This window comes from Tyto alba, unplaced genomic scaffold, assembly GCF_018691265.1.
Source record: "Tyto alba isolate M040663 unplaced genomic scaffold, T.alba_DEE_v4.0 Super-Scaffold_2, whole genome shotgun sequence".
NCBI classification, from domain to species: domain Eukaryota; kingdom Metazoa; phylum Chordata; class Aves; order Strigiformes; family Tytonidae; genus Tyto; species Tyto alba.
In genome coordinates this window covers 90,983,885-91,008,625 of record NW_024881282.1, presented here as the reverse complement: position 1 = coordinate 91,008,625, position 24,741 = coordinate 90,983,885, and the positions used below count along the sequence as shown (strand labels likewise).

The following is a 24,741-nucleotide window of genomic DNA, read 5'->3' as shown; positions in this document are numbered from 1 at the left end:
GATGTGGGCAGGGGAGGGATCCAGTAGCTGCTTTCTGTGACAGTTGCCAAGCCTGGGACAGAGGGAGAAGAGGACAGCCAGAGTTACACTGGGGACAGGGAAACATGCGCGACAACATGGGAGAGGGAAACAGGGAAGCTACTGCTCACCACTGGTGGAGAAGCAGCTTGAGCTGTAAGACATGGCTGGAGAAAGGTAGGGGAGAGATGTCCTGTGGGAGTGGGAGATGGCAAATGACAAACATCTGCCCATGATCTGGGGCTGGTCTGTCCCCTACCTGCCTTATGTTCTTTGCTTGGTGCTAGGCAGGGTTTCCTGCCCTGAGTCGTGCACTGCCCTGGCCTCTGTGTGCTCCTCTGAACAGCCTTCCCTCTTCCCTCTCCATGGGGTTTTCTTGGTGCCCTGCAAGGACCCCAGCCCCTCCCTGGCACAGTACCAGCTGATTCCTGTCAGTAGAAGGTCTGGATGATGCAGTTGCTGCTCCAGGTGTGCACACCTGGACTGTGTCCCTGGGGCTGTATTCTCACCTACTGCTCGCTGTGCACCAGTGCAACCAGTGCTGATGCTTGCAGGGAGCAGGACTCCAGCTTCTGCCCTGTGTCCAGGCTGTGACTTGCCAACCCCATTCACTGCAGACGTTTGCCATGTTCCACCCCAGGGCAGAGATGAGCTGAGAAGCGAGTGACCCCCATGTATGTGCACATCATATGGGCACCTCTGTGGGGCTGGGGCTCAGAAAGTCCCAGACTTACCCAGCCCCTTCTCCCTGTGCGCTAGTCAGGCTGAGCTGTGGTGTGCAGCAAGCAGTGTATGTCAAGCTTCAGGGTGAAGGCTTGGAAACCAGAGGATGAAACAAAGGAAACATAAAATGCTAATGCGTAAGAATAGTGGGTGCTTTTTCTGGCTTCAGCAAGCTCTTTTCAGAGCCTGCAGCTTCATTCCAGGACCCCTGAAATGTGTTGCCACTCCACCTTGTAAATCCTCCGGATAATTCAGGCTGCCCATGCAGGGCTGGCTGCGTTGCGTGGGCCGAGCCGCGTGGGCTGTGCTGCGTGTTTCCGTGCAGGGGCTGGCTGCGCTGCGTGGGCTGCGCTGCGTGTTTCCGTGCAGGGGAGTCGCTGTGCTGTGCCATGCCATGCCGTGCCAGGCAGCTTGGGGCTGAGGAGCTGCTGCGTGGCGAGGGGTGCTTCTCTGCAGGGCTGTGCCAGTTGTCTAAGCACTGGCTGCCGAAGCAGGGCAGGTGCAGTCTTGGAATATGTGCAGTGGGGGTGAATTGTGTTTGTACTGAGATGTGGGCATTTATCCAAGCTATTGTTCTACTGGCTTGTGTATTCAATGAAGTCAGTTCTGCATGGTCCCCGAGCACATCCGTGACTTGCAGGGCCCAAATCTGATTGCTGTAGCAGCATCATTTCTGACCACTTGCAACAGATTGCTCCACAGAAGACTGCTCTGACCTCGTCCTCCTCATTCTGCAGCAGAACAGCAGATCCTTGTGGGAGCAGGGCCCTGTAGAGCTGGCCTTGGTGAAGGCAATCCCTGTTGCAGGGGGGTTCCTAGCCCTGAAGGGGAAGGACCGTCCTTCCCTGCTACAGCAGGACCCCAAATCTGTGGGACACAGAGAGGCTTCTCGGTGTCTGTGGAAGGCCGTGGCTGAGTCAGGAGCTGGCTCAGTCCTGCACCGCTCTGTCCCCACTGTGGCTGCCCAGCCGGCTGCTGCCAGGAACCTCTTCCCCGACTCCTGCCAGTGCAGCAGCTCTGCCCTGTGCTGCCTCTGCGAGGTGGGATGGGGCTGGAGGCAGGGCTGGACAGGGGCGCAGGGAGAGGAGGGATGCCAGAGAGGAGATTAGTGTCTCAGTCCCAGACAAACAGATGGAGACAGCGTTATCCTATTACCTAAGAGCTAAGCGGGAGAAGCTGAGCGGTGTGTTCAGGCTGGCTGATCAGTGGGCGGTCGGGGCTCCTGCAGCGGCAGGATATTTTTCTGGGGTGGCAGCCACCCCAACACCAGCTCTGGATAGTGTCTGCACCTGGGCAGCACCGAGTCCCTGGGAACAGGTCAGATATCCACTCCTAGAGATGGGGTCAGCACTGGCAGCCCTGGACCCTCCACTCTGCTGCTGGGGCCTGGAGCTTTGACAGGGTGGCCAGGGTACCTGCAAGGTTGGGGTGCCGGGGTGGTGCAGAGGCTGTGCCGGGGCAGGGCCAATGCCATCGCAGATGAGGCTGAGTGAGGGGATGGTGATGGGACCTCGCTGGTGGCAATGACGACAGGGTGGTAGGTCCTGGAAGCAGTGAGGCTGCCCAGGTTGCTTTGCGGATTGTGTAATTCCCAGAGGTCTTTGGGTTTCTTGCTTCTTGCTGTGTCATGCTCCTCCTAAGCTGGAGCCTAGCAGGCAGAGGAACAGTGCAGGATTGCAACAGGTACAGGGCAGTCCTGAAGTCTGTGCAGCCCTACAGCTGTGCAGGGTGGCAGGCTGGGCCAGCCTGGGCTCTGGCATTGCACACACATCGAGGGGCTGGGTGTTTGCCTGGCTGTGCTGCCGCGGGTCCGTGCCTGCTGCCCGCTGCGCATGGACACAGAGCTGCTTGCTGAGATGAAGGTGGGAGGTGTGGGAACCTAATGCTTGGATTTACTTCTCCTTGGGCTGTACCACCTTCCTGGGCTGTGCTTACCTGCAGTGGTACCCAGAGGTGGTATGGGGAGGTGGAGGGAGCAGATGTGCTTTCTGCCAGCCTGTCCATGGTGGGGCAGGCTCCAGGGTGTTTTTCGTCCTGGCTGAGCCTTCATGTATGTCTGACCCAGGCACGCTCTCCTGTGTCGATGTGCCGGGAGTGTGTGTGTGTGGGTCATTATGTTCTGGCTCCACATGAGGAACTGGTCGGGGTTCAGTGGCTTGTGGGATGGGAGGAGATACCAGTCCACTCAGTTCACACCTCTGGGCAGTGGTGTCCATGGCCAGGCTGGTCCATGGGTCTCTGGAAGGGTCTGACTCCCTGCTCTGGTCTTGATGGTGATTTCCAGCTGCTCTGGTGGAACTGTGGATGGTGCAGTGCTGCCAATGAGGAGAGGTCTGTCCCTGTCCTCGTTGGTCCTGCATGGCAGCATGACCTGCTGACTGGGCAGGCATCAATGAGGCTGCAGCGGGGGTGCAGGATCGGGGGACCCCGACCGGGGGTGCACAGGGCCTTGCACGTGCTCCGTGAGAGCGTGTAGCTGTGGTTACCAAGGTGACTGTGTTAAGTGATGTTCCTATGGCTACGCACTGCTCGCGCTCAGAGTTACTGTGTGGGGAGCGTGCAAAGCCCCCAGGTTCCCCTGGTGCCTCCTGGTGAGGCCGTTCGCATTGCAACCATTCCCTGGCTCCCACTCTGGAGACGCCTTCCCAGGGTGGGAGAGGCTGCCTGGGCAGCTCTCGGTGCTGAGCTGCCCCATGGGCCAGGGGCTCTGCTGGGCTCTGCAGACCCTGAGGGCCTGAGGCTAAACGGGCCATACTCTGTCACTGCCTGGGTCTCTGTGCCTGGTGGGGAAGGACCTGCAGTTTGCAGACACTCCTCTTGGAACAGGCTTGGGGCAGGCCCTGTGCAGTGGTGAGACTCCGGGGACACCCTCCCTACTAGAGCAGCAATCACAACATTCCTGGAGCCCTCTGTTAGTGGTGCTAGTTCCTGTGAGGTGTCCTCATGGCACACGGAGCCCGTGGATTATCACAGGGGAGTAGGTTCTGCAAGCTTTAAAGTCTTAAGCCACTTCTGCCTTTCCCTAGGCTCTGTTCCTCCCTTCAGCCAGATGCACCCTGAGGTGGGGTCCTGTGGGGACCAGCTGGGGTGCTGCATGGCCGGCGGGGCTGATTCTGAGTGCATGCTGTACAGGGGAGCGTGAGGGCAGCCTGGGAGGAAGGCCTGTGGTCACTGATGCTTTGCCAGGAACAGGGACAGATATGGGAGGGGGCTGCATGACAGGAAGCAATAGGGACTTGCCTCCTCCCTGATGGAGAAGAGCTTAGGGTGAGCTGAGACATGGGTCAGTTGGAGAGGGAAAGGGGATGTCTGGGAAGTGGTTCTACACTCTGGATTTGTACTGGAGTGAGCCCAAGCTCAAGGAGTGTCCTCATGTGGGCAATGCCCTGGTAGTGCTGACTGTGGCCAGGGCAGCTGCTTGCATCCTGCTGCTTCTGTGGGAACTTGGAGCCCCACACAGAGGTGTTCTCCCTGGAGGGCAATCAAGGATGCACAGAGCCCAAGGAATGAGGCTGGGATGCTACAAACTCAAAACTGCCTGAGGGTTAGCTGTTCCTGTGCAAGACCAGGTGCTGGCTGGCTCAGAATGGGTGAGGAAGCAGCCAGAGTGCAAGCAACAGATCTTGGGAAGGTGGGTGTGTGACAGAAACCTGGATTTAAGAGGCCACATGTGTGGCCAGAGCTGTATGTGTAGTCTCACAGGGTTGGGTTACAGACTTTCCACCCTTGTCCCTCATTCCTGCTCTTGTGTCACTGTTTATTGCCCCTTCTGCTTTACAGAAACAGCTAGAGCTGTGAGCTGCTCTTGCTAAAAGCCATCAGGACAAAATGGGCTTGGTTTTAACCTGGGCCAGCTGGCAGCATTGGCTGCCTGTGTGTCTGCATGTCCAGCCCAGGGGTGGAAGTGAGTTGGCAGGGATGGGGCTAAGGACCAAATCAAAGTGTCCCAACGTTGCTGCTGAAATGCCTGTGTGGTGCAGCCTCAGCATGCACGTGCTGTCCTGCCTGCCAGACCACTGTCCTGCCCAGCTTGCCAGAGGAAGGGGGCACGTGGCCTGGCAGTGGCTGTGCTGCCCCAAGCCACGCTCAGGACTGTGTGGCCAGTGCCTGGCACTGGATAGCACTGTATCCTGTGTGGGGACTGCAGGGACAGAGAGAGGGGTTGCTGGCCTGTGCCCCTTCTGCCTGGCTGGGACCAGCCAGTGGGTGCTGCATCTCCACTGTGGTGCCTGGGGGCTGGGGCTGTTGGCTTCTGCTCTGCCCTGTGCAGGCTGGCAGGGAGCTCTGCTGCCCATCAGGCCACCTCTGAGGGGTCTGGCTCTTTCCCAAAAGGGAGAAGTCCTGCATCCCCCGTGGGGTGATGGGGCAGGGATGGGGCAGGCGGTGCGGATGTGTCCTGGAGCTGGGGACACATAACCCTGTGGGAGGTAGCAGCCAGGAGCGTGTGCAGGGCTGTGGCCAGTGGGAAGCACACGTGTTTTGGACCAGGGATTACCACCATCTGTCCTGTTGACCTGCAGTCGGCTCCAGCTGGTACAGTGGCAGGAGTGAGCAGAAAGCCTTTGCTTTGGCCAAGTGGGGCTGCCCCGGGGCTAGGCCAGCGGGGAGTCTGCTCCTGTGGTTTTGCGGAGCTGTGCTCACTTGTGGCCAGGCACTGGGTTCCTCTCCCACAGCAGATGTGGGCAGGCGGTGAGGGGCTGCAGGACAACTATTAAGGACAGCTCTCAGGAATCGCTGTCCCAAACACCATTGCCCCAGAACTCTGAAGACAGGATCCCCTACAGATTGCCACCAACCACGCACTGCAGCTGCCTCCACATGTGTGTGTGCTGGGGGAGTTCGGGGGTGCCCCTGCCCCCTTGCTGGACACTCAGATGAGCCCTGGCGTTCCCAGGCCTCTGCTGTGTGGGCAGAGGATGCTACTCCTTATCCCGCTGCCCCTCACTGGGGTCAGTACCACTTTGCCTTCACCCTGGGAAAGTACTGGCACAGTGGGTTTGTTCCCAAGAGCAGTGTGTTATGCGACTTGCCCTTTAATCATCCACACATCCCCAGTGACCCACTAACCCTGGCAAATGGGGAGAGGGAAAATCAATTGGCAGGAGAATTACCCATCAGGCGCTGTAGGACACTGCGGCCACACGCAAGCTGATCAATGAGCTCTGCTCCCTCTCCTCATTAGCTCTGTGCATCCTGACACAGTCTGGGGCCATAGTAAGCACAGTCCTGCCCCTGCCTGCATGGGTCAGTTCTGGAGGACATGGGCAGTGGTGGCAAAGGACAGGGTTGGGCTGGTGCAGACTGCTTTGTGCTGCCTGTCCCATGGGGCTGGGATGGAGCCATGGCAAACAGCAGGGCTGACTGACCTGCTTGTGCCCAGATAAGCGTTGAGGACGGCTCCAGCATCGTGGAGCCCTGGCTCTGGGCAGGTCCTGCCTGGCAGCTTCGGGCTCAGAGCTGTCAGGCTACCAAGGACCAGCCCTGGGTTGGTGGGAAGGTGGCCCGAGGGAGCCCCAGAATCCTGCCACCCCACGCAGGGCACGGAGCTCAGGCCCCATGGTGGGGGCTGAGCAGCACAGCTCCCCCTGCTCCCTGTCCCCCCCCTCAGAGGCCACCGTGCCTTCCGTAGTGCCTGCAACCATCGACCGTGTGTTCCAGCTGCAGCTGCAGCCGCCCCTGGTAAATCAGTAACGTCTGGCCTGTGTGAGAGGACAGCTCTGCTTGTCCCATGAGCGCTGCCAGCCAAGCGAAAGTGGAAGCTCCCCAATCCTTTGAGGTGAGGTCTTGACTCCCTGAAGTGGTGCGGGAGGGCTGGGGGCTCTAGGCAGGGCTGTTAAACGTGACCGAGGGCTCCTGGTCCTGGAAGGACTCAGCATGCATGCAGAGCTGGGGCCAGACTCGGTGCTGTTGCAGGAGCAGAGCCTGGGGTGGGAGCCGCTGGAGCAAGCATTGGGTCCAGTCTCCGGAGGGGCAGGCACTGCCTGGGCTCCATGGCCATGTCTGCAGGGTCTGGCAGGGCAGGGTCAGTCAGTGCTGGTGCAGGTGGGTGGACATGCTGCCCTGTCCCGGTGCAGCTGCCTCAGTGCTGATCTGGATTAACTCAGGTGAAGTCTGTCCTATTCAGTCCTTTCACTGGCAGTGGGGCAGGCCCCAACAGCTCTCTGTTTGGCCCCATTTGTGATGCTGCTGTATCCACCCATAACCCCGGTGTGATGTAGGGAGTCCTGGAGCACAGAGACCTGGTGCAGCTTGTGCCCTGCTGGCATGTGGCCGTGGGGGAGAGCTGGGGGGTGTGTGCTTCTCCCACACATCAGCACAACCCAGGTGCCTGGTCCCTGCCAAGTCGGTGCTGCAGTAGCTGTCGCTTCCTGACATCTCGCCCAGGAAAGCAGAACTTGTGCTAAGGAGCAGCTGCCTGCAGCCTCCTGTACTGCACCTGAAGCACCAGCCCTTGCTGTGCAGGCACACCTGGGTGAGCCAGATGCTCCCATGTTTGTGTGTCTCCCAAGACCCTGTTCCTCAAAGACCAGGCCTTTGGAGAGTGTGAGTGGAGAGGCAAAGTGCGAGGCAGTGCACCAGAAGGCTTGATGTGAATGGGAAAGCAGGCCCTGGAGAGGTGAGGAAATTTAACCCTGATTCAGCCAGGGTAACCTGCCGGTCCCAGGGAGGCTGCATTGCTTGCTGTAGTAGACTGGTGATTGGAGGTTTCTGCAAGACGGTGTGGCTAGGTACAGGCTAACCCACTCAGGTGTTTGTGGCCACGATGCCTGGGTGGCCAGCAGCCCCTGCAGAGGAAGATGGTGTAAGGTGTGTAGTTCTGCTTTGCCCCCATGCTGAGAACTGTGAGATCTCCCTTGGTTCTGGAAAGATTGTTGCTGTTGAGGTGTGAGCTGCTATTATCCTTGTTTCATTTCCAATGCTCCCTAGCAGACTGTTAGCATCTGTGGGACTGCTGCTGGGGTGAGAGCTGAGATCTCCCTGCGATGTGTGCTCTGGGTTTTGAAGCCTGGAAAGGCAGGAGCCATGCACAGGATGCCTTTTGAAGTGTATTTCTTTGCATCCCAAAGTATGAATCCGACCTGTGACTGGGGGCCCCTATCATTCCCTACAGGTGTTCCCTGGGGGAATGGGTCTGCTATGCAAGAGGAGATCACATAAGTGTCACTTGCTTAGCCAGCAAAGCGCAGTCTGAGTGTGCATCTAATTGCTGCCTCTGATATGTATATAAATACTTACGTAAACAAAGGAGGAGAGAAGAACTGCACAGGCTAACAGACAATGCTGACGCAAGAGTAGGGTAAACTAGCCATGAATGTGTGGGCTAGAAATTAGGCCATTTCTAACCATCACAGCAAAGAAAGGTCTGAAGCAGCTTTCCAGGAAGAGGAGAGAGAATGAGAGGAGACCTGGAGGAAGGAGTTTGGTAAGAGGATTTCAGACGTTGCACCTGGGGTGCCAGCAGCCCTGTCCCTGAGGATGGAAAGAGCAACTTCCCACCCTCCAACAGCCCATCGTGGGTTGGCTCTGGCTTTGCACAGCGCTGGGCTCTTGTCCCAGGCTGCAGGACCTGGTGTCAATGCTGACAACAGCCACAGGTCTTTGCATCCTTCTCTGGGCTCCCTTTGGCTGCACCAACCCGCTCTTCACCCTGCCACAGGACGGGGTGGCAGCACCTTCCCTCCTCCCCGGGGGAGCTGCCAGCTTCCCCAGTCTCAGGAGCAGTTCCAGCTGGCATCCCTGCTGTGGAGTGCCTTGGCTGCTTCTTCCTGCTCTTATCATGCCCTGGGGCTGCTTGTCTTCTTCAGATCTTGCCTGTTGCACCTTTCTAGTTCCTGCCACCACAGTGCTAGCACTGCACATTTCCCAGGATTCTCCCAGTCGGATGCCTTCCCTCCAGAGGAAGAGTTATTGGGGATACACTGAGTGATGACTGTGGTTCTACGTTACCTCTAACCAGGCGGGGCCTGGAGGCCTGATGGAGAACTCTGAATATGCCAGAGCAGTGTTCAGCAGCAGAGCATGGGATGATCCCCATGGCGTGGCTGCCCTTGATGGAGAGATGTGTGAGAGATGGCAGGGAGGGTGGCTTAGGCTCTGTAACACCAGGAATGGTGGAGTGTGGGACAGGCCATCAGGGAACACTGTTTCTCACAGTGTAAGAGGTAAAGGTGGCTAGACTTTGCAACCTCTTGTGAGGGCTATTGCAGAGTAGCTGGAAATTCAAATAAACTGCTCTGCTCTGGGTTTCGCTTATTGGTGCTCCTAGTGGCATGTGCAGGGAGCTCTGCTAGACTAGTGAGGCGATACTTTCTTTGATGGAAGCATTACTGATTTGTTCCTGTCACTATAAAATCTTCTTGAAAGATTTTATAACTCTGATGATTTTTTCATTCATTTTTCCTGGTGTTAGAATAAGACTCATTGGATTGTAATTTCCAAGATACTCAACTTGTATCTTTTTTCAAGATAAGTGATTTTTTTTCCTCAGCAGAGAAGTTGATTTAATAAGAGAAAATGAATGTGAATGACTCTGCAAGTCTATAATGGAGTTCGGGGATGGGGGTGGCCAGTGCATTTTTCCAACCATTCACAGTTGTGTCTTAAACATTATTGGGAACTAATGAAGTACCAGAAGACTGGGGAAAAAAAAGCAAGAATAATCCTGATAATTACCATCTGGAACATTTAATTTCTTCCCGTAGTGAAATAACAAGACAGAAAAAAAGGAAAGAAATAAAATCAATGAACGGCAATAGTTGAACAGAACTACAGGCAGTGGATTGCAGGCACTGCTGCCAGGCTGGTGGAGGGAGATTTGCTCCTGAGAGCGCACGAGCCGGAGCCACCTCTGCCCACTGGGACACCCTGGTTGCAGGACTGATTTAGGGGTGGATTCTGGCCTGCTTGGTTTGTTGCTGCAGGGTGGCTGGAGCTGTGCTGGCTGAGGCAACATGAAGGGACAGTTATGGCTTTGCTCTCACTTAATTCCCTGTGCGGTGGTGTGTCAGAGGGAGGAAGGCAGCGGGTGGGAGCCAGGACCCTCTGCAGCAGTGCACGTTCAGAGGAAAGCTGTAGCATTTGGGGGTGTTTCTGTGCAGAATAGTGCCTGCTGGCAGCAAGGCATGCCCCTGCCTGCATGGCACGACCACGGCTCGGGAGAGGTGACAGGCAGAGCTTGGGATCCCTCCCCAGTGCCTTCAGGCAGATGGGTCCAAAGTGTTCCTCTGTGTTGGCTCCAGGCTTCCTGCAGCTCAGGGGTGCTCGCCAGCCCTGTGAAGGTGCAGGTGTGCACGTGTGCCCCAGCTGCAGGAGTTCTTCCTGCTCTGCTGCGTATGAGGGCATACACAAGTGTGCATTGCGGTTGTCCCAGTCTGTCCCAGGGTCTGCCCGCCTCTGCGGATGCATGCCCATGGGGTGCAGTCAGACCACGTGTTGCTTGTATTTCTGATGACTTATTTCCTTACTACGTGCATTTTTCCAAGCAGAACGTCATGTTCCTCCTGCTCTTGTTTCTAATCTCTTTAGGGCCTTTTCACTTGCCTACTTCCAGTTTCACACTGCGTTTCATTAAGGTGCTGTTTGATCCCTTCTTACAAGTCAGTAATAAAAATCAGGCTCAGGCCCAGTCCTCGCCCTGAGCCCATGGCAGTAGCTGAACAACAGTGGTGACAGCTTGTTTTGCGTCCAGCCTTCGGCTACTTTCAGGCCTGACCGAGAGGTGGGCAGAGCCAGTCTCCCACGCTGCTGTGCCTGGCGAGGCTCTGCCTGTCCCACGGCAGCTGCCAGCCTCCGGGAGCAATCCCAGGCCAGGGACTTCTGATAAGGGCCCTTTGTTGGCCCATCTCCCGGCCTTGCTGGGTGGCTGACATGTGTGCAGTGTCCTCCATGCAGACCTGGCTTCCCTCAGCCCCGTGTCCTCTGCTGGGGCATCAGCTGTTGAGATTTGAGACCGTGGGCTCTCAGAGTCAGGTGTGGGTCGTGCTGGGTCCTGCCGAGGGTCTGCGCGGTCCCTGCTCCTTGCTGCAGGGTGCTGGGCACTCCTCAGCACCCAGCTGCACATTGTGCCTCCTGGTCTTGCTGTGTCTCAGTGTGTGTGTGTGAGGATGGACCAGCCTCCCTGAACGCCGTGCCACCCTCATGTCCCCTGGGACCCCAGTGCAGTGCTGGAGGCCGACTGGGAGAGGCCCCATGGACGCGTGCTTGCATGGCTGCAGGTTTCTTCTCTCGGCCTCGAGCTGTTCAGCATGACTCTGCCTTGTGCAGGCCATGGCTGTTGGCTTTCCAATTCAGGCTTTCCATGCTCCCCTCTCTGGCCCTTTGTTCTACAGATATTTTTGTCGTCTCCCTTCCTGACCGCTCTTACTCCTTTGTCTTTGGTGCTGTGCTGGTGACTCCTCCTTGGCTGTTTGTGACTCATGGTCATTTCATCCACTGCTTCCCCTCACCAGCCCCACCTTGTCCCTGTTGTCCCTGACTCAAACCCTCAGAGCTCAGCCTATTCCTTGCAGCCCTCGCTTTTGCCAGGTGGCCTTGTCTGCCTCAAAGCCTGCATCCCTTCTCCTGAGACCTGAGAGCTGCTTGGCCCCAGCACGTGCTCTGCAGAGCTGCAGTTCTTATGCATCTCTTCCTGTGGCCTGGACAGATGCAGGATGGGGTACGCTGTGTGCTCCATGGAGCAGGAGGCTTTCCAATGCCACCGGTCTTGTCTCCTCTTGCCCCAGTGCCCTGCTAGAGAGCTGTTCATAGACCCCAGGGAGGCACAGCAGGAGAGCTGCTGTGGATCAGGCACCCTGGAAAGGCATGGCCTTGGCCTTCTTTGCTGCTGGGCAAGAATGTTTTCTCATACCCTCAAAAGGGACTGTTTGGGGAATGACTGAAACTGTCACGGCACTGTGTCCTCCCAGCTGGGCACAAAGGCTTGACCCATGCCAAGGTGCAGGTGCGGATCGAAGGAAAGGAGGAGCCCAGAGCTCCTGGGCTGATCTCATTATTTGTCATGATCAAGCCATGATTTGCGTTCTGGGGCTGGTGCCACAGAGATGCAGTGCTCAAGCCCCAGGACCTGCTAGACTCTCGCTGTGACCCCGAACTTCCAGGTCTGTGGATGCAGCCTTCTCCATCTGTTTTGCCTGTTCTGCCAGTGCAAGGCACTTGCAGCAGATGCTACTCCAGCTGGGAGAGTTGCCTGAGGCCGGCCACCCTGGCAGAGTCAGGCTCTCACTGATGCCTGCCTTGTGCAGTCCCTCAGCCTCAGGGTGGGAGGGCCAAAGGAAGAGCCATTACTCATTTCCTGGACAGATCCAGGCCATACCGTAAATCTATCCAGCTCTCAGTGATTTGGGGGCTATTTCTGTTTGAGGATTGTCACGTAGATTAAAGCCTTGAATCCCAGCCCGTGATGGGCTGGACACAGTCCCATGCACAGTCCTGCAGGGCTCAGCCCAGCATCCCATCTGCTGTTGGCAAGGCAGTTGCTGGCTTGTCCCTGCTTGGGAGCAAGGGTTTGACCTGCTGGGCAGGCAGGGTCCTCCTGGCTTTAATTAGCCCTTACTGTCAGGGGGACGGGCAGAAATAGCAGGCTGTGGTGGTGGCTGCTTGTGTCTCTGCTTTACGCTGGAGCTAATGGTAGCTGTGCCTGCCACCACTTCAGTGTGTGCATATGTGGCTTCTCTGATTGAGACAGATCTCTGGGGTGGAAACGCAGGTCAGCCATCCTCCCGCTTCCAAACTTTGGCACAGGGGCACTGCTGCATCCTGTTGTCCAAGTACGAGCCAGTTCGGGAAACCCCTGGCCGACAGCCCCAGCTCCTCACCCAATGGGCTGGTGGTGGTGCTGCTGGAGCCTGCAGCTCAGGGGCCAGTCCGACTGTTTGCGGGTGTGCACAGACACGCACCGGGTGATGACAGCGTCTGAGCAGGGGTATGCGGGAGCTCACAGTGGGCAGCCCCGAGACAGGCAGGGTGCTGAGTCCTTCTGAGTCCCCCCTGCTTGTCCTGCTGATGTCCAGCCTCCCTCCTGAGTCCCCCCTGGCAGACGGGGAAGGAGCCAGGCAGGCCCTCCAGGTAGGCTGGTACAGATGTGGAGGTTCATGGTTGCAGATGGGGGACAGGGCCACTGGGGTGAACTGCAGGCAGTGGTGGGGGTGTGACAAGAGGACAGTTGATCAGAGGAGCAGAGCAGGCCCCAGAAGCTGGGACAAGCTGTCCTCTGCCCCAGGGCACTGCATCCTAGACCCTCTGTGCTGGCTCTGGTGTGTGCACGGTGCTCTGAGTCCTCCCTGGGTGAGCAGAGGCTCTGGGTGTCCGTGTGCCTGGGATGGGGTAAGCCTGGGGCAGGTCCCCGCTTTGCTGCCAGGAAGAGGAAGGGTCCCTCCTGGGTGGCTGCTGAGAGTCACAGCAAGGGGGGCTGTGCCCACTGTGGATGCTGGGGAGGGCGTGCAGTGACAGTTGGTCCTTGCAGAGGGGTGGGAGGGGACACTGGTGCGGATCCTTTTGTGGTACGGGGCTTGTCAGTGAGGTCTCTGACATGGGGATTCAGATGTAGGGTGGGGGTGGTCCTCTGCAAGGCCCTCATCACGAGGATCCCTGGATGGGGTGTGAGTCCCCACAGGGTCCCTCCCGTGGGGAACCCTATGGGGGTGCCTCTCTGAGCTTTGTGCATGGTTGGTCGGGGGGTCCTGGGTGAGGGCCCTGAGATGGGGATCTCTGTGGGGGCAGTCAGGGGTCCCGTATGAGTTCCCTGTGGGGGTGGCCTGGGTGGAGAGCGGGGTTCCCCTCCAGGTCCCCGAGGTTGGGCGTCCTCCACTGAGTCCCTGCCAGTGGTTGGTCCTTGCTGGGGTCCCCCTGTGGGGTCCCAGCGGAGGTGGCCCTGTGCAGCGTGGGGGTGCTCCACCGGGACTCTGCCGGGGGATGGTCCCTGTCGGGGAGGGGGAGGTCCCGCGGGGATGCCCGTGTGCAGCGTGGGGGTTCCCCGCCGGGGACCGGTCCCTGCCGGGGACCCCCGCGGGGTCCCGGCCGGGGTGCCCCCGGGGGTCGCGGCGGCCGCGCTCACCGCCTCTCCTCACCCCGCAGGGCCCCCGGGCGGGCTGTGAGCGCGGCCCCCGGTGCCGGTGCCGGTGCCGGCCGCCCCGCCGCGCCGCACGGAGCATGCCTCTGAGCCCCGCCGGCAGCAAACATGAGAGCCCGGAGTCGCCGCCGCCAGAGCCGTCGCCGCCGCCGGAGCGACAGCCCCGCGCCGCCGCCGGGGAGCCGGGCGCCGGCCTGCGGGAGGAGACGCGGCCCGACCCGGCCCGGGGCCCCGGCGGGCCCCGCTCCCCCAAGCTGGCGGCCCCGGCGCGCATGGAGGAGCCCGCGCCCGGCGCCATCGTCGTCCGCATCGGCATCCCCGACCTGCAGCAGACGGTGAGTGCCCGCCCCGGCCCCGACACACGCCCCGACCGGCCCCGGCTCTGCACCGCGGCTGCAGCCACCCCGGCACCACCCGGCAAACTTCGCGCCGCCGCGGGTGGGGGGGGGGGCGACCGGCCACGGGCCCGGCAGGACGGCTCCCCGGCTCCCCGGTGCCCCGCTGCCCCGGCTCCACACTGCCCCACTCCCCACTGCCCCCGCTCCCCGGTGCCCCCGCTGCCCCGGCTCCACACTGCCCCACTCCCCACTGCCCCCACTCCCCGGTGCCCCGGCTTCCCGTTGCCCCACTGCCCCCGCTCCCCGGTGCCCCGGCTCCCCGGTGCCCCGCTGCCCCGGCTCCACACTGCCCCGCTCCCCGTTGCCCCGCTGCCCCCGCTCCCCGGCTCCCCACTGCCCCCGCTCCCCGGTGCCCCGGCTCCCCGGTGCCCCGCTGCCCCCGCTCCACACTGCTCCACTCCCCACTGCCCCCGCTCCCCGGTGCCCCGGCTCCCCGGTGCCCCGCTGCCCCCGCTCCCCGGCTCCCCGCTGTCCCGGCTCCACACTGCCCCCCTCCCCGCTGCCCCCGCTCCCCATTTCCCCGGCTCCCTATCGCCTCGCTTCCCGGTGCCCCGCTTCCCTTCTCCCCGCAGCTCCCGGCGGGGACGCGGGCGCAGCGGGCCGGCAGCCCCGGCTGCAGCGCTGCCTTCCCGGGGCCCCCGGTGCGGCCGCAGCCAGGGACGGCTCCCGCCTCCGGGGCCCCGCACCGGCCCGGGACCGGTCTGCGCTCCGCCGCCTGCCCCGAGCACGGCGGACAGCGGGGCTGGGCGCGGGGAGGGGGCGCAGCTCAGGAGGCCCCAGCACCAGCGTGCTGCCGCAACCCGCACTGCACCGGCACCGAGAGCGGCTCCGGCACCAGTACCGGGCGGGCCCGGCTGCGGGAGCGCGGAGCCGCAGCGCAAGGACCGGCCGGCCGCCGGCTCGCTGGCGAGACCGGGCCGGGCTGCGCCGAGCCGCGTGTGGGGTGTGTGGGCTGTGCGTGGGCAGTGCGCGGTGCCGAGGGGCCCGGTGCCGGGGTGGGGTGCGGTGCGTGCTGGGGACACCGCTGCGGCGGGGCCGGGGCACCAGGACGTGCTGGCGTGACCTGCCGGGAGCTGCGGGGTGACACGGGAGGGCGTGGACACCACGGCGTGTCAGCCAGCGTGGCTGTACGTGGGGCGGCACGTGTGACACGGAGGTGGCGTGGTGGGTGGTTATCCCGGGCACAACGGGTGTCTGGCAGGGAGCAGTGAACCGTGGAGGGTGTGGGGTGGCTGTTACAGCCTGGGGCAGTGCTGGAGGTCACCCGGGGTGCTGGAAGTGAGGGCTTGGAGACGGAGCCTGGTCAGTGCAGCGAAAAAGGTCACTGAGGGACTGTGGAAACTGTGACCCTAATGAAGAGTGTTCATGAGAGGTGGAGTTGCCTGGGGGATGTGTGGGCTGGGCTCCGGGGGGAGGTATTGGGGGAAGGAGAGGGGGTGCCCCTTGGGGATGAGGGGTGAGGGGAGACAGAGAGACTTGGGGCAGAGTGTTGCTGGGGGTGGAGGGGACTGAAGGAAGTTGAGAGCACTCCTCTTCAGTGGGGAAAGATTTCTCATTTGGAGACTGGAGGGGGGGTCTTGCTCGGTGCTGGAGGGGTAGTGGCTGGGATCAGAGAGCTTGCTGGAGGACCATGACACTGGGGCTGAGTGCTTGGGGCTGAGGTGCTGGCCACACTCACAGGTGCAGCTCTGCAGGCTCATGTGCCAAACGCTGGGGAGTGGCAGAGGCAGGCGAGGCAGCGCTGCCTTTGCTGTCGAAGAATCAGACAGACTCTGCTCTGGTCAGGACTGACCTTGTGCTGCAGAAAGGGCTTTACACCCACTCCTTCCTGCCCCAGCCCCTGATGGGGTTGTGGGCATGGTGTCTGCTCTTTCCCTTCATTGCTATATTGGCCCCAGCACATCAGCTCCCTCCCCCATCATCCCTGTGCACACTCATCCCCGAGCTGATGCACAGACCCGGGTCTCGTCCTGCTCCAGCCCTCACCCCAGATCCTGTTGTGTGATGCAGCATGGGGCAGGGCCCAAGGGCTGTCAGTGAGGGCCCTTGCTCTGCACATTGCCATGGTATCCACCTCGCTGCTTTGCTGTTCCTTGGGCATGGCTCTGCACCTCCCTTCCCCGTCTTTGTTTTGGGAGTGTGCGTGGGCACTGGAAGAAGCAGCAATGCTGGAGACCCTCTGCCCCCTTCCTCCTTAGGAGTCCTCCACTGCAACCAGGGGATAGTTCCAGAGTCAGAGTGAAGCAGCTCAGCCTGGCCAGACCAAAGATTACCTGAGGCAGTGGAGGGAATGGGGCACTTCATGCAAAGCAGAGCGTCTTTGCATGTATAAAGTAGGAATTTCCCTCCCAGATCTCCCTTCCCCAAGGGGTAGATGCATATCAGAGAGCTGAAGAGTGGAAATGTTTCTGGTGCAATCTCTGTGGGCTGGAGGTGGGAGCCAGCAGAGTAGGAGCCCCTGGGGAGCCCTGCAGGCTGCCTGGCACTGGAGGGCTGGTGGCCTTGCTCCCCTTGGACAGCTGAGCAAGGTGGGCAGGCAGTGCTCCGGGTGCTGGCAGAGGTGCAGTGGGGCACGCTGAGGACGTGGGGCAGCACTGGGGGGTGCAGGTAAGAGCCCCACGGTACTCACACCCTGGCAAGCGCAGCCCATACCCCGCCAGCCTGGCTGATGTGCAGAGGAGCCCACTGCAGCCACTGCTCCAGGCTAGGGCTTTGCAGGGCGGGTCGCAGCACAGGTCGTGCATGGTGCTCATGGGGCCAGGGCTGCCCAACCAGCCCTGTCCCTGCTGCCGATCCCACGGGGCAGCGTCCACTGGATTTCATGGGATGCAGTTGGGGGTTGAAGGCTGCGCTGTGGCACTTGCTCCCCTGGGCAGAGAGAGGCAGGATGAAAGCAGATTTGGATGCAGGTGCCCTGCATCGCAGCTCTGCCCTGGGATGCTGGGGGCAACAGGACAATGTGATAGCTGCTCTGTCAGACCCTCTGCTGCCCTGTGGGCTAGGCCAGGGGAGCCAGGCACCCTGTGCTGCTCCCTGCACAGTACTGCTGTGCTGTCACCAGCACGCAGCCGTGCTCAGGCTGGTGGCAGGGGCATCCCTTTCTTTCAGACCAGAGCAGTGCCTGTGGAGGGCTGTTGCATTTATGGTTCAGGTGGGGGCTGACTTCTCAAATAGAAACTGCCTGTTTTGCAAACTCCTCTTCTGTGCTAGCTGAGGTACTGTCACTTAAATAAAGGGAGGCAGGAAAAACCCAGCTGGCTTAACGGTATGCATCCCTAGGAGCTCTACAGTGTCCTGTGACTGGCCCTGAACTTCCCTCCGCTCCTGTGCATCATCCCTATGCATCAGTTCTCTGATCTGTGTGCTCGCAGTTCTCATTCCTCACACCTTGAGCAGGCAGGCTTAGTCCCTGACTGCAAGGTGACATCCAAGCAGGACTTGACCATCTGCCACTGCTGGGCTTGCCACTGCACTCCAGTCTCCTCCATGAGGTGCTCTGGGATGTGTTGGAGGATGTTTGCTGTGTTTTGGAGAAGTTCACAGGAGAGATACTCTAGAGCTGTGTGTGTTCCCTGCCTCCTCCTCCCCTCTTACAGGGCATGGGGTCCTTGGTCTCACCCAGCTGGAGATCAGTGAGGATCCCAGACCTCTTCCCTGCTCTGGCTCCTGGCCCGTATGGGTCCTGCTCCTCTCTGCAGTTAGTGGACACTGCACTGGCACCTGCTTGGCTGGAGCCCAGCTCTCCTTCCCAGGGCTGCTGTGGCTTAGCGGGGCTGTGGCAGACAGTCTCTCAGGCCAGGTGGGGCCCCCTCTCCTGGTGTGGTCTCCTGCTGCTCAGACGCTTTTCCTTGGGCTGGGATAGTCCTTTGCCCTTCAGAGGAGCTGCTGTCAAGCTGTTGTTCCCCTGAATCTGTGTCCGTAGGGCAGAGAAGACCCTGAGGCACAGACATCTTCCCGGAGGTGTCCTTCCCCTGTTTTTGGGACTCTGTTTGTCTGGCTTTGCTGCGGCAGTGGCCCTCCCTGATGGACAGCCAGCAGGGAGCTGGGGTCTGTGGGTCTGTGTGGGGCTCTCGCTCCAGGCCAGGGTTAGTGTCTGCACCCTGGGAAGGATTTCACAGCCTGTAGGTACAGACTGGGACTCGGGTGGGCTGAGGAAAGGGAAGGATGTCCTGTAGGCAGGGATAAGGCACAGGACCCTGATGGGACCTGCAGGAGGGGCGGTCAAATGCCTGCCTTGTAATGGGAACAGTCGTCGCCCCCTCTGACCTGGCTCTGTGTCTCCTCCCTGCACCTGTCTAGAGGTTGAGTTGCTCTGAGTGATGGGGCACAGGCATGAGGGACCATCCAAGAGAAGAGGCTTTCTTCCCTGCTTGCTCTAGGAAGAGCACAAACATAAGGAGGATGGATGGACCCTTGCAGGGATCACTGGCCTCTGCAGGACTGTGTGGTGCTGGTAGGGGGTTGGCATGCTGAAGAGGTTTTGCTCACTGAACTCCAGCCCTTGCAGAGTCTGAAGTGACCCCATACCCTCCTCCCATAGGGGCCTTTGGGGCTCTGGGTCCGGCTTGGCAGCTGTAGCACATGGCTGGTGTGCCATGGGCTTTGCTATAGGAAGCTCTGCTTGAAGATAGGAGTTGTCTCTTTTGGGATCTTCAGGCACAGGGTGGACAGGTAGCTTTTCAGTAACAAGTCAGACTCCATCAGCTGCCAGCGTTTCAGAGATCAGGACTTCAGCTGGGCAAAGTTCAGTTTATTCAAGTTCATGTCTTCTGTCAGGGTTGGAGCCTTCAGGTAGGTTTTTAGACTGAAGCAGCTGACTTTTCAAGTCAAGTTTCCCAGCTGTCTCGGAGTTGTCTCTAAATGTCTTTCAGGTTCCTTTGCAGCTCTCCATGACTGTGTTTATTCAGCTGAAAGCCTTTGAATTCACTGTTAGTGGTTTCCATTGTTAGGAGCAAGTCTCCACCTGAGGCTGTGACCTTGCCTCTGAAAAAGCAGTCTCTTCAGGCACATCACTGTTTATAGCCTAATGATGGGCCAGCACTTTCAGGTTAAATAATAGTTTGAGCAACCTCCACCGACTCTGAGCTCAGGGAACAGGGGCTAAACTGCCCTACATCCATACAAACAACTTAAAAAGTGGAACCTGGAGTGCAGGAGGAACAGAACACGTCTCCTACTCCGCACAGGCATGTGAGATGCAGAGGCAGGTGGAGATGGGACAGAAGGATGGGTCCTTTTGCAGTGCAGAAACCAGAGAGGGGTGTGCTTGGATGGGAAGGGAGCACATCTTAATTACAGAAAGGAAACTCCCTTTCTCACAGTGCAGAAGTAGCTGGTGGCATTCCTTGCTGCACAGGTGAAGAGCTTTGCTGGGGACAGAGGCTATACGCCCTGACAGAGCTTGCAAATGGCTCTGCTTTCTGACAGGCAGAGTTTCTCCAGGAGCTGCGCGGTTCTCAACTCCTACGGACATGGGACAGCCTTGCAGGCGATGGGGGCCATCGACTGTCCTGGGCAGGGGTAAAGGCTTGGGCTGTGGGAGATGAGCAGTGCTTGGCATATGCTGCTTCTGTGCTGGGGAGTGCCTGGGACCGTGGTCAGGAGCTACATGATGTCCTGCAGCCTGGAGTCCTCTGTCCTGCATGGCCCCCGGCGGGTGACTCTACTACTTACCTGGATATTTTTCAAGGTGGCCAAAATTTGCTGTCCCCTGTTTCCCTCTGTGAGCTCTCTGTGTGGCAGCTGAGGCACTCAAGGAAAGTGTTTGGGGAAAGGAAGGTGCTACAAGATCTTGTTGCTTTAGTTTTGGGTCCCTGCCTCCTCTCCTCCCCTCCCTTCCCACCAGCAGTTTCTGAAGGACTCTTAAGTATCAGTGTCCCATGTGTCTGGGGGCTGAGCTGTTTGAGAGATGCCTGGGCCTGCCCAGCCTGCTGTGGGGTCCACTGTGATGGGACCTCAGCTCCTGCTCCTCCCACCCAGTCTGTGGGCGCTGTGCTCCTGCAAGCAGGTTTGGGGGGATGGCAGGGGCAAGGGGGGTGGCTGGTCTTTTGGAAGCCCTGAGGTGGACTGAAGTCATGGCAGGTCATGTTGGTGGCCCAGCAGGAGGAGGGACAGTTTGTGCCGTAGTGAAGGGGAAGAGTGTTACTGAGAGCAAAGAGACCCTTTGAGGGGCAGATACTAATCTGGGAGGAGAGACAGAAAGCTGTTTGCATTGGTGAGGCATGGAGCCATGGACGGGTTTCTTGTGGTTTCTCTGCTCCTCCGCAGCACCGGCAGAGCGGGCAGTGTCAAGAGGGAGCTGCTGTCTCTCCTGGCATCTGTTTGGGTGCAGCACTGTGATGGCAGCCTTGGTGGTTTCAGGCCAGATCATCGGTTCACAGGCTGGCAGGATCACCGTTGTTTAGGTGGATTTGCAGCCCTGGGAAGAATTTGGTTTCATCTGCAAGGGGATCGTGCTGAAGCATGGCCCATTAGATGTGTCACAGCTGGGAAAGCCCGGGTGATGCTGAAGGATTCACATCCTGTGGAAGGATGTCCTGTGGTGTCCAGGCAGCAGGGTCTGGTATGTCTTTCCTCTGCTGGCATCTGTCGAGTGGGAGGACTCCTCCCCCATGCAGGGCTTTGGTGATGTGTTGGGGGCTGTCAAGGAAACGTCCCACCACCAAAGGTCTCGGAGGCGTGGGACCACCCAGTTCCACTTGTGAGAAACTGAGGTCTGTGTTGAGGCCAGGGCCTCCCTTTGCTACAGGATGAAGTTGCTTATTTCCCTCTGTGGCTGCAGAAAAGGCCTCATCCCTCTTCTCAGTCACCTGATACTTCAGATTAATATTCTGGCTTGTTATCTCCTTAATGCAAATGAAAGAAAAGCCTGAAAACCAGTGCACAAAACATTGATTCTTCTCTTAAGCCAAGGGAAGTGAAGAAATAAATTTTCCTATTCTAAAAGAGAGATAGACAAAGTTTCCTGAAGTCCTGCTTAGCCAGGATTGATGGTGGGAAGGCAGGCTGCTAAGAGATAGCGTGGCTTGCCATTCATTTGGGATTTGATTTGAATTCACTGTGCCACCAGCGCGGCTGCAGTCTGTCCTGCAAGCAGTGCCAGCGCTGAGTCTCTGCAGCCCGGTGAGGCAGGGATGCGGGGGCCACGAGCTGCAGCCCAGCGAGCTGCCCACCGGCGAGGGAGGCGCGGGGACCGCACTCAGCTTGGGCTGCGGCCGGAGGGGAGGTGGGGGGGGCCGGCGCAGGGCGGGTGGGGAGGGGGCTGCGGCGCGTCTCTGGGTGCTGCAGAGGGGCTGTGTGACAAGGGACGTTAGTTCTGACCAGGCGGTTTGCAAAGGGGGGGCTGTTGGGTCTGTAAATAAAAGGCCCCCTCTGTAAAACATGCTACCTGCTGCGCTGTTTCCTCTCCCTAAGAGAAAAGCAGAGAAAAGACGGGGGATGTAGGAAATGCCAGTGGACACATCTCTGAGCCGGGGAGTGCCAAAGCCTCTTGCTCCACTGCAGTGTGCACTGTTCCCTGGTGATCACCCACGACACAGGATGGACTTTAACTACGAGCAGTATGTGAAGAGGTGCAGTGGGTTTAGCTGCCGGCTCTTGGCAGCACCAGCGAAGCAGCTAGGAGGGCTGCTGCAGCACGGCGCCGACGGGCACAGCAGCAGACCTGCCCGCAGCCCACCCTGGCCTCCCGGACAAGGTGCAGTCCTTCCCACTGGCTGCTTTCTTGCAGCTACAGAGTAGTGTTCTGCACGGCTGTGCCAATGCCACGTGCTAAGTAACATGGTGGTGACTGTGGACACCTTAGCAGACAGAAATGCTGGGCTCACGGAAGTAATTGATGTGAAAAGGATGAATGAAATGATTCTTAACATCTGCTGTGGGTTAAAAATCCAACAGTAAAAATCATACTGAGAATCTGCTGGCACGTATGCTTTATATAAATTGCTGTCCCAAATCCATGTTGTTGCTGGGGTGGCTTCAAACATTGGCAGAACAGGACAGGTTTCCTGGGGCCATGGTGGCAGAGGCCTGGGGCAGCACTGTGCTCTGGGGGGTCCCAGCTCCCCACAGGACCCCCTGGCAGCAGGGCTGATGTAGTTAACATGCAGACTTTGGGTAGATCTGTCCTATATACGCTGTGATATGAATCAACACGGGGGACCACTCAGTTGTACAGAATCCCTCCCCACCATCAGCTGCTGCTGCACAGAACAATATGAGAGGCTGCTGTCATATCAAAGGAGGAGGAAAAATTGTCTGGTCGGCAGTGTAGTCTTTAAGCAGCGGTGTGTGATAGTGTAATTAAGGACTGCATGGTGCTCAGCTCACGAGGGGGCAGAGCCAGAGTGCTCCATGCTCAGCAGCTGCCTGCAGGCAGTGTGGCTACTCTCCTCGCTGGCTCCAGGGATCATCTCCCGCAGGATCTAACACTTGCTGGTGAACCCCAGATGCTCCTGCCTGCCCTCGTGTGTGTCAGTGCATAGCAGGGCTGCATTTGGGGAGTACCCCTGCTCAGTGGGCTCTGCAGAACGGGGTGGGTGGGCAGGGGTGAGCAGCATGCTGTGACTGAACAGGGCTGAGCAGACCCGCTGTGGGAGAGCAGGGTGTGGGGAGCCCGAGTGTTTCACTGGTCCCAGTGCAAGGCTCTGGCCACCATCCTGCTCCCTGCTGAGCTGTGCTGGGGGACCAGCGGTGTGGGAGCTGGGCTCGTCACTGGCGGCAGCAGTGTCCAGCACAGAGCTCCGTGTGCCTGCTGTCAGTGTTGTGCTGGTGTTTCATGCCACAGACCCGTTCCACGCCATGGCTATAGGGTAGGGAACTGGTTTACTTTGACAGTCTGGGCTCTGTAGTGACTCCCAAGATAGCAATTTATTTGGAGTTTGATAACCTGGGAACCTCCCCTCCTCCTTTAACCCTGGTCTGTGTGAGCTGCTGGTGCACACAGGTGCTGGCCCGTGCACAGGGAGGGAGTGTGAGCCTGGGCAAAGGAAATAGGAGGCTGATCTGCAAGGCCCTGAGGATCCTTCCTAACGCTGGTGGAGCTTGTCTATCTTGCCCACCTGCCTCTGCATTCAGTCTACAGCTGCTTATCCTTTGGGAAGAGCCATTTCAGCTCAGCTTCTGGCTGTGCATTGCTCTGTGGGAAGGGATGGTGGAGACCCAGGATAAAATTATCCAAAACACCCACAAGATTTATGAGATTATAGTCTGTTTTTTAAGGAGACAGAAACATGACCAAGCTAAGGTTTGCTTCTCTGAAATAGCTATGAATTGTGGGTCTGTATCGTTAAAACACATTTGAAAATCGATTCCCAGAGCCTTGCGGCAGGAGCGCTTTAGGGATGAGTTGCAACCTTGTTTGTGGCCAGGTGCTAGGAAAAGGTGGCAATACAGAAATAATCCTAGGAGAGCATAAAAGTGCCTCTAGCAGTCATCAAAGTCCTGTCTGTCCACAGTGTGTGCTGGCGCTGAAATCCTGCAAGGTGTCTGACCAAATGTGGGATATATATCCCATGGGAAAACGCTCTCTGCAGCATCCAGTGGGCAGCACTGGCCACCTTCCACATGGCCAGTTGCCACCACGGTTGCAATTATAAAGTGACAAGGTGTGAGTTTTCTATTTACTTTTTCCCTGGAAGTGGGGAAAACTTGTTCCAAGGAATCACGGCTCAGCACATCGCATAAAAAATGTATACATTGAGAGATAAGAGCCTCTTGCAGATGAGTGGCACTTAGGAAGCTGCTAACTATCAGAGAGCTGGAGCTTATTGAAATAGCTCGGAAAGATCTAGAGGAACAGCAATGTACAGCTGATGAGACCTCCTCCCAGAGATTTCCAAGGGCTTTTCTTCTTCGTTGAGTACTGGCAACTCTTTTTCTTTTCTCTTTTAAAGCATGGTACAGCCAGACCGAGGAGCTGCTGTAGGTTGAAATAATGTTTTTCCCCATTAGGTTTAACCTGCAGCAGGTCCCTATGGCAAGCAGTGCGCACCGGCGGAGCCCAGGGAGGAGATGGGCCCCCTTTGGCAGCAGCAGCAGCGGCTTATTTTGTCCACAAACTGCCTCCTTCGTGGGGAGCACGGGCCTTGCTCCTGTTGTGGATGGTGTTCAGCTGAATCTGGTGTAAAATGGCATGCACAGAAATGATGACTGCCCGTTCCTGCCCCACGCAGAGCCAGCACTGGCACTTGGGCTGCCCCAGGGCTGTGGGGTGGATCTGGGGGCGCTGAGAGAACTTTATCCCGGGTGTTCGTACTGACTGACACCAGGGATGTCTTGTGAGCTCCTGGCAGCCTGGATGGTGCCTGCCGTTTAAATATACCCCCACCCACACCGCACTCTGCTTACGTCCTTATCTGCTATTACAAAGCAGGAATTAAAAGCTCAAAATCATGTTCTTGCATTTTATCTCCTCTGAGGTAATTTTTAACTTGAAGAATGGGAAGGCTTTGCTTTACCACAAAGGACGGACTTACTTTACCAAGGGCTGAGGAGGACACGGCCCAGTGTCCCAGGGCCGTGCAGGAGCGCTGCTCG

General features: G+C 58.6%; 1 protein-coding gene across 1 annotated transcript in view; it reads left to right on the top strand.

Moving 5' to 3' along the window:
- SHANK3 (SH3 and multiple ankyrin repeat domains 3) overlaps window positions 1-24,741 on the top strand; it is a 392,105-nt gene that overhangs the window by 11,173 nt on the left and 356,191 nt on the right. The window contains exon 3 of the mRNA XM_042793413.1: window positions 13,813-14,142. Coding sequence (XP_042649347.1) covers window positions 13,888-14,142 — 255 coding nt within the window. The 5' untranslated portion in view covers window positions 13,813-13,887. The remainder of the gene's footprint in view (window positions 1-13,812; window positions 14,143-24,741) is intronic.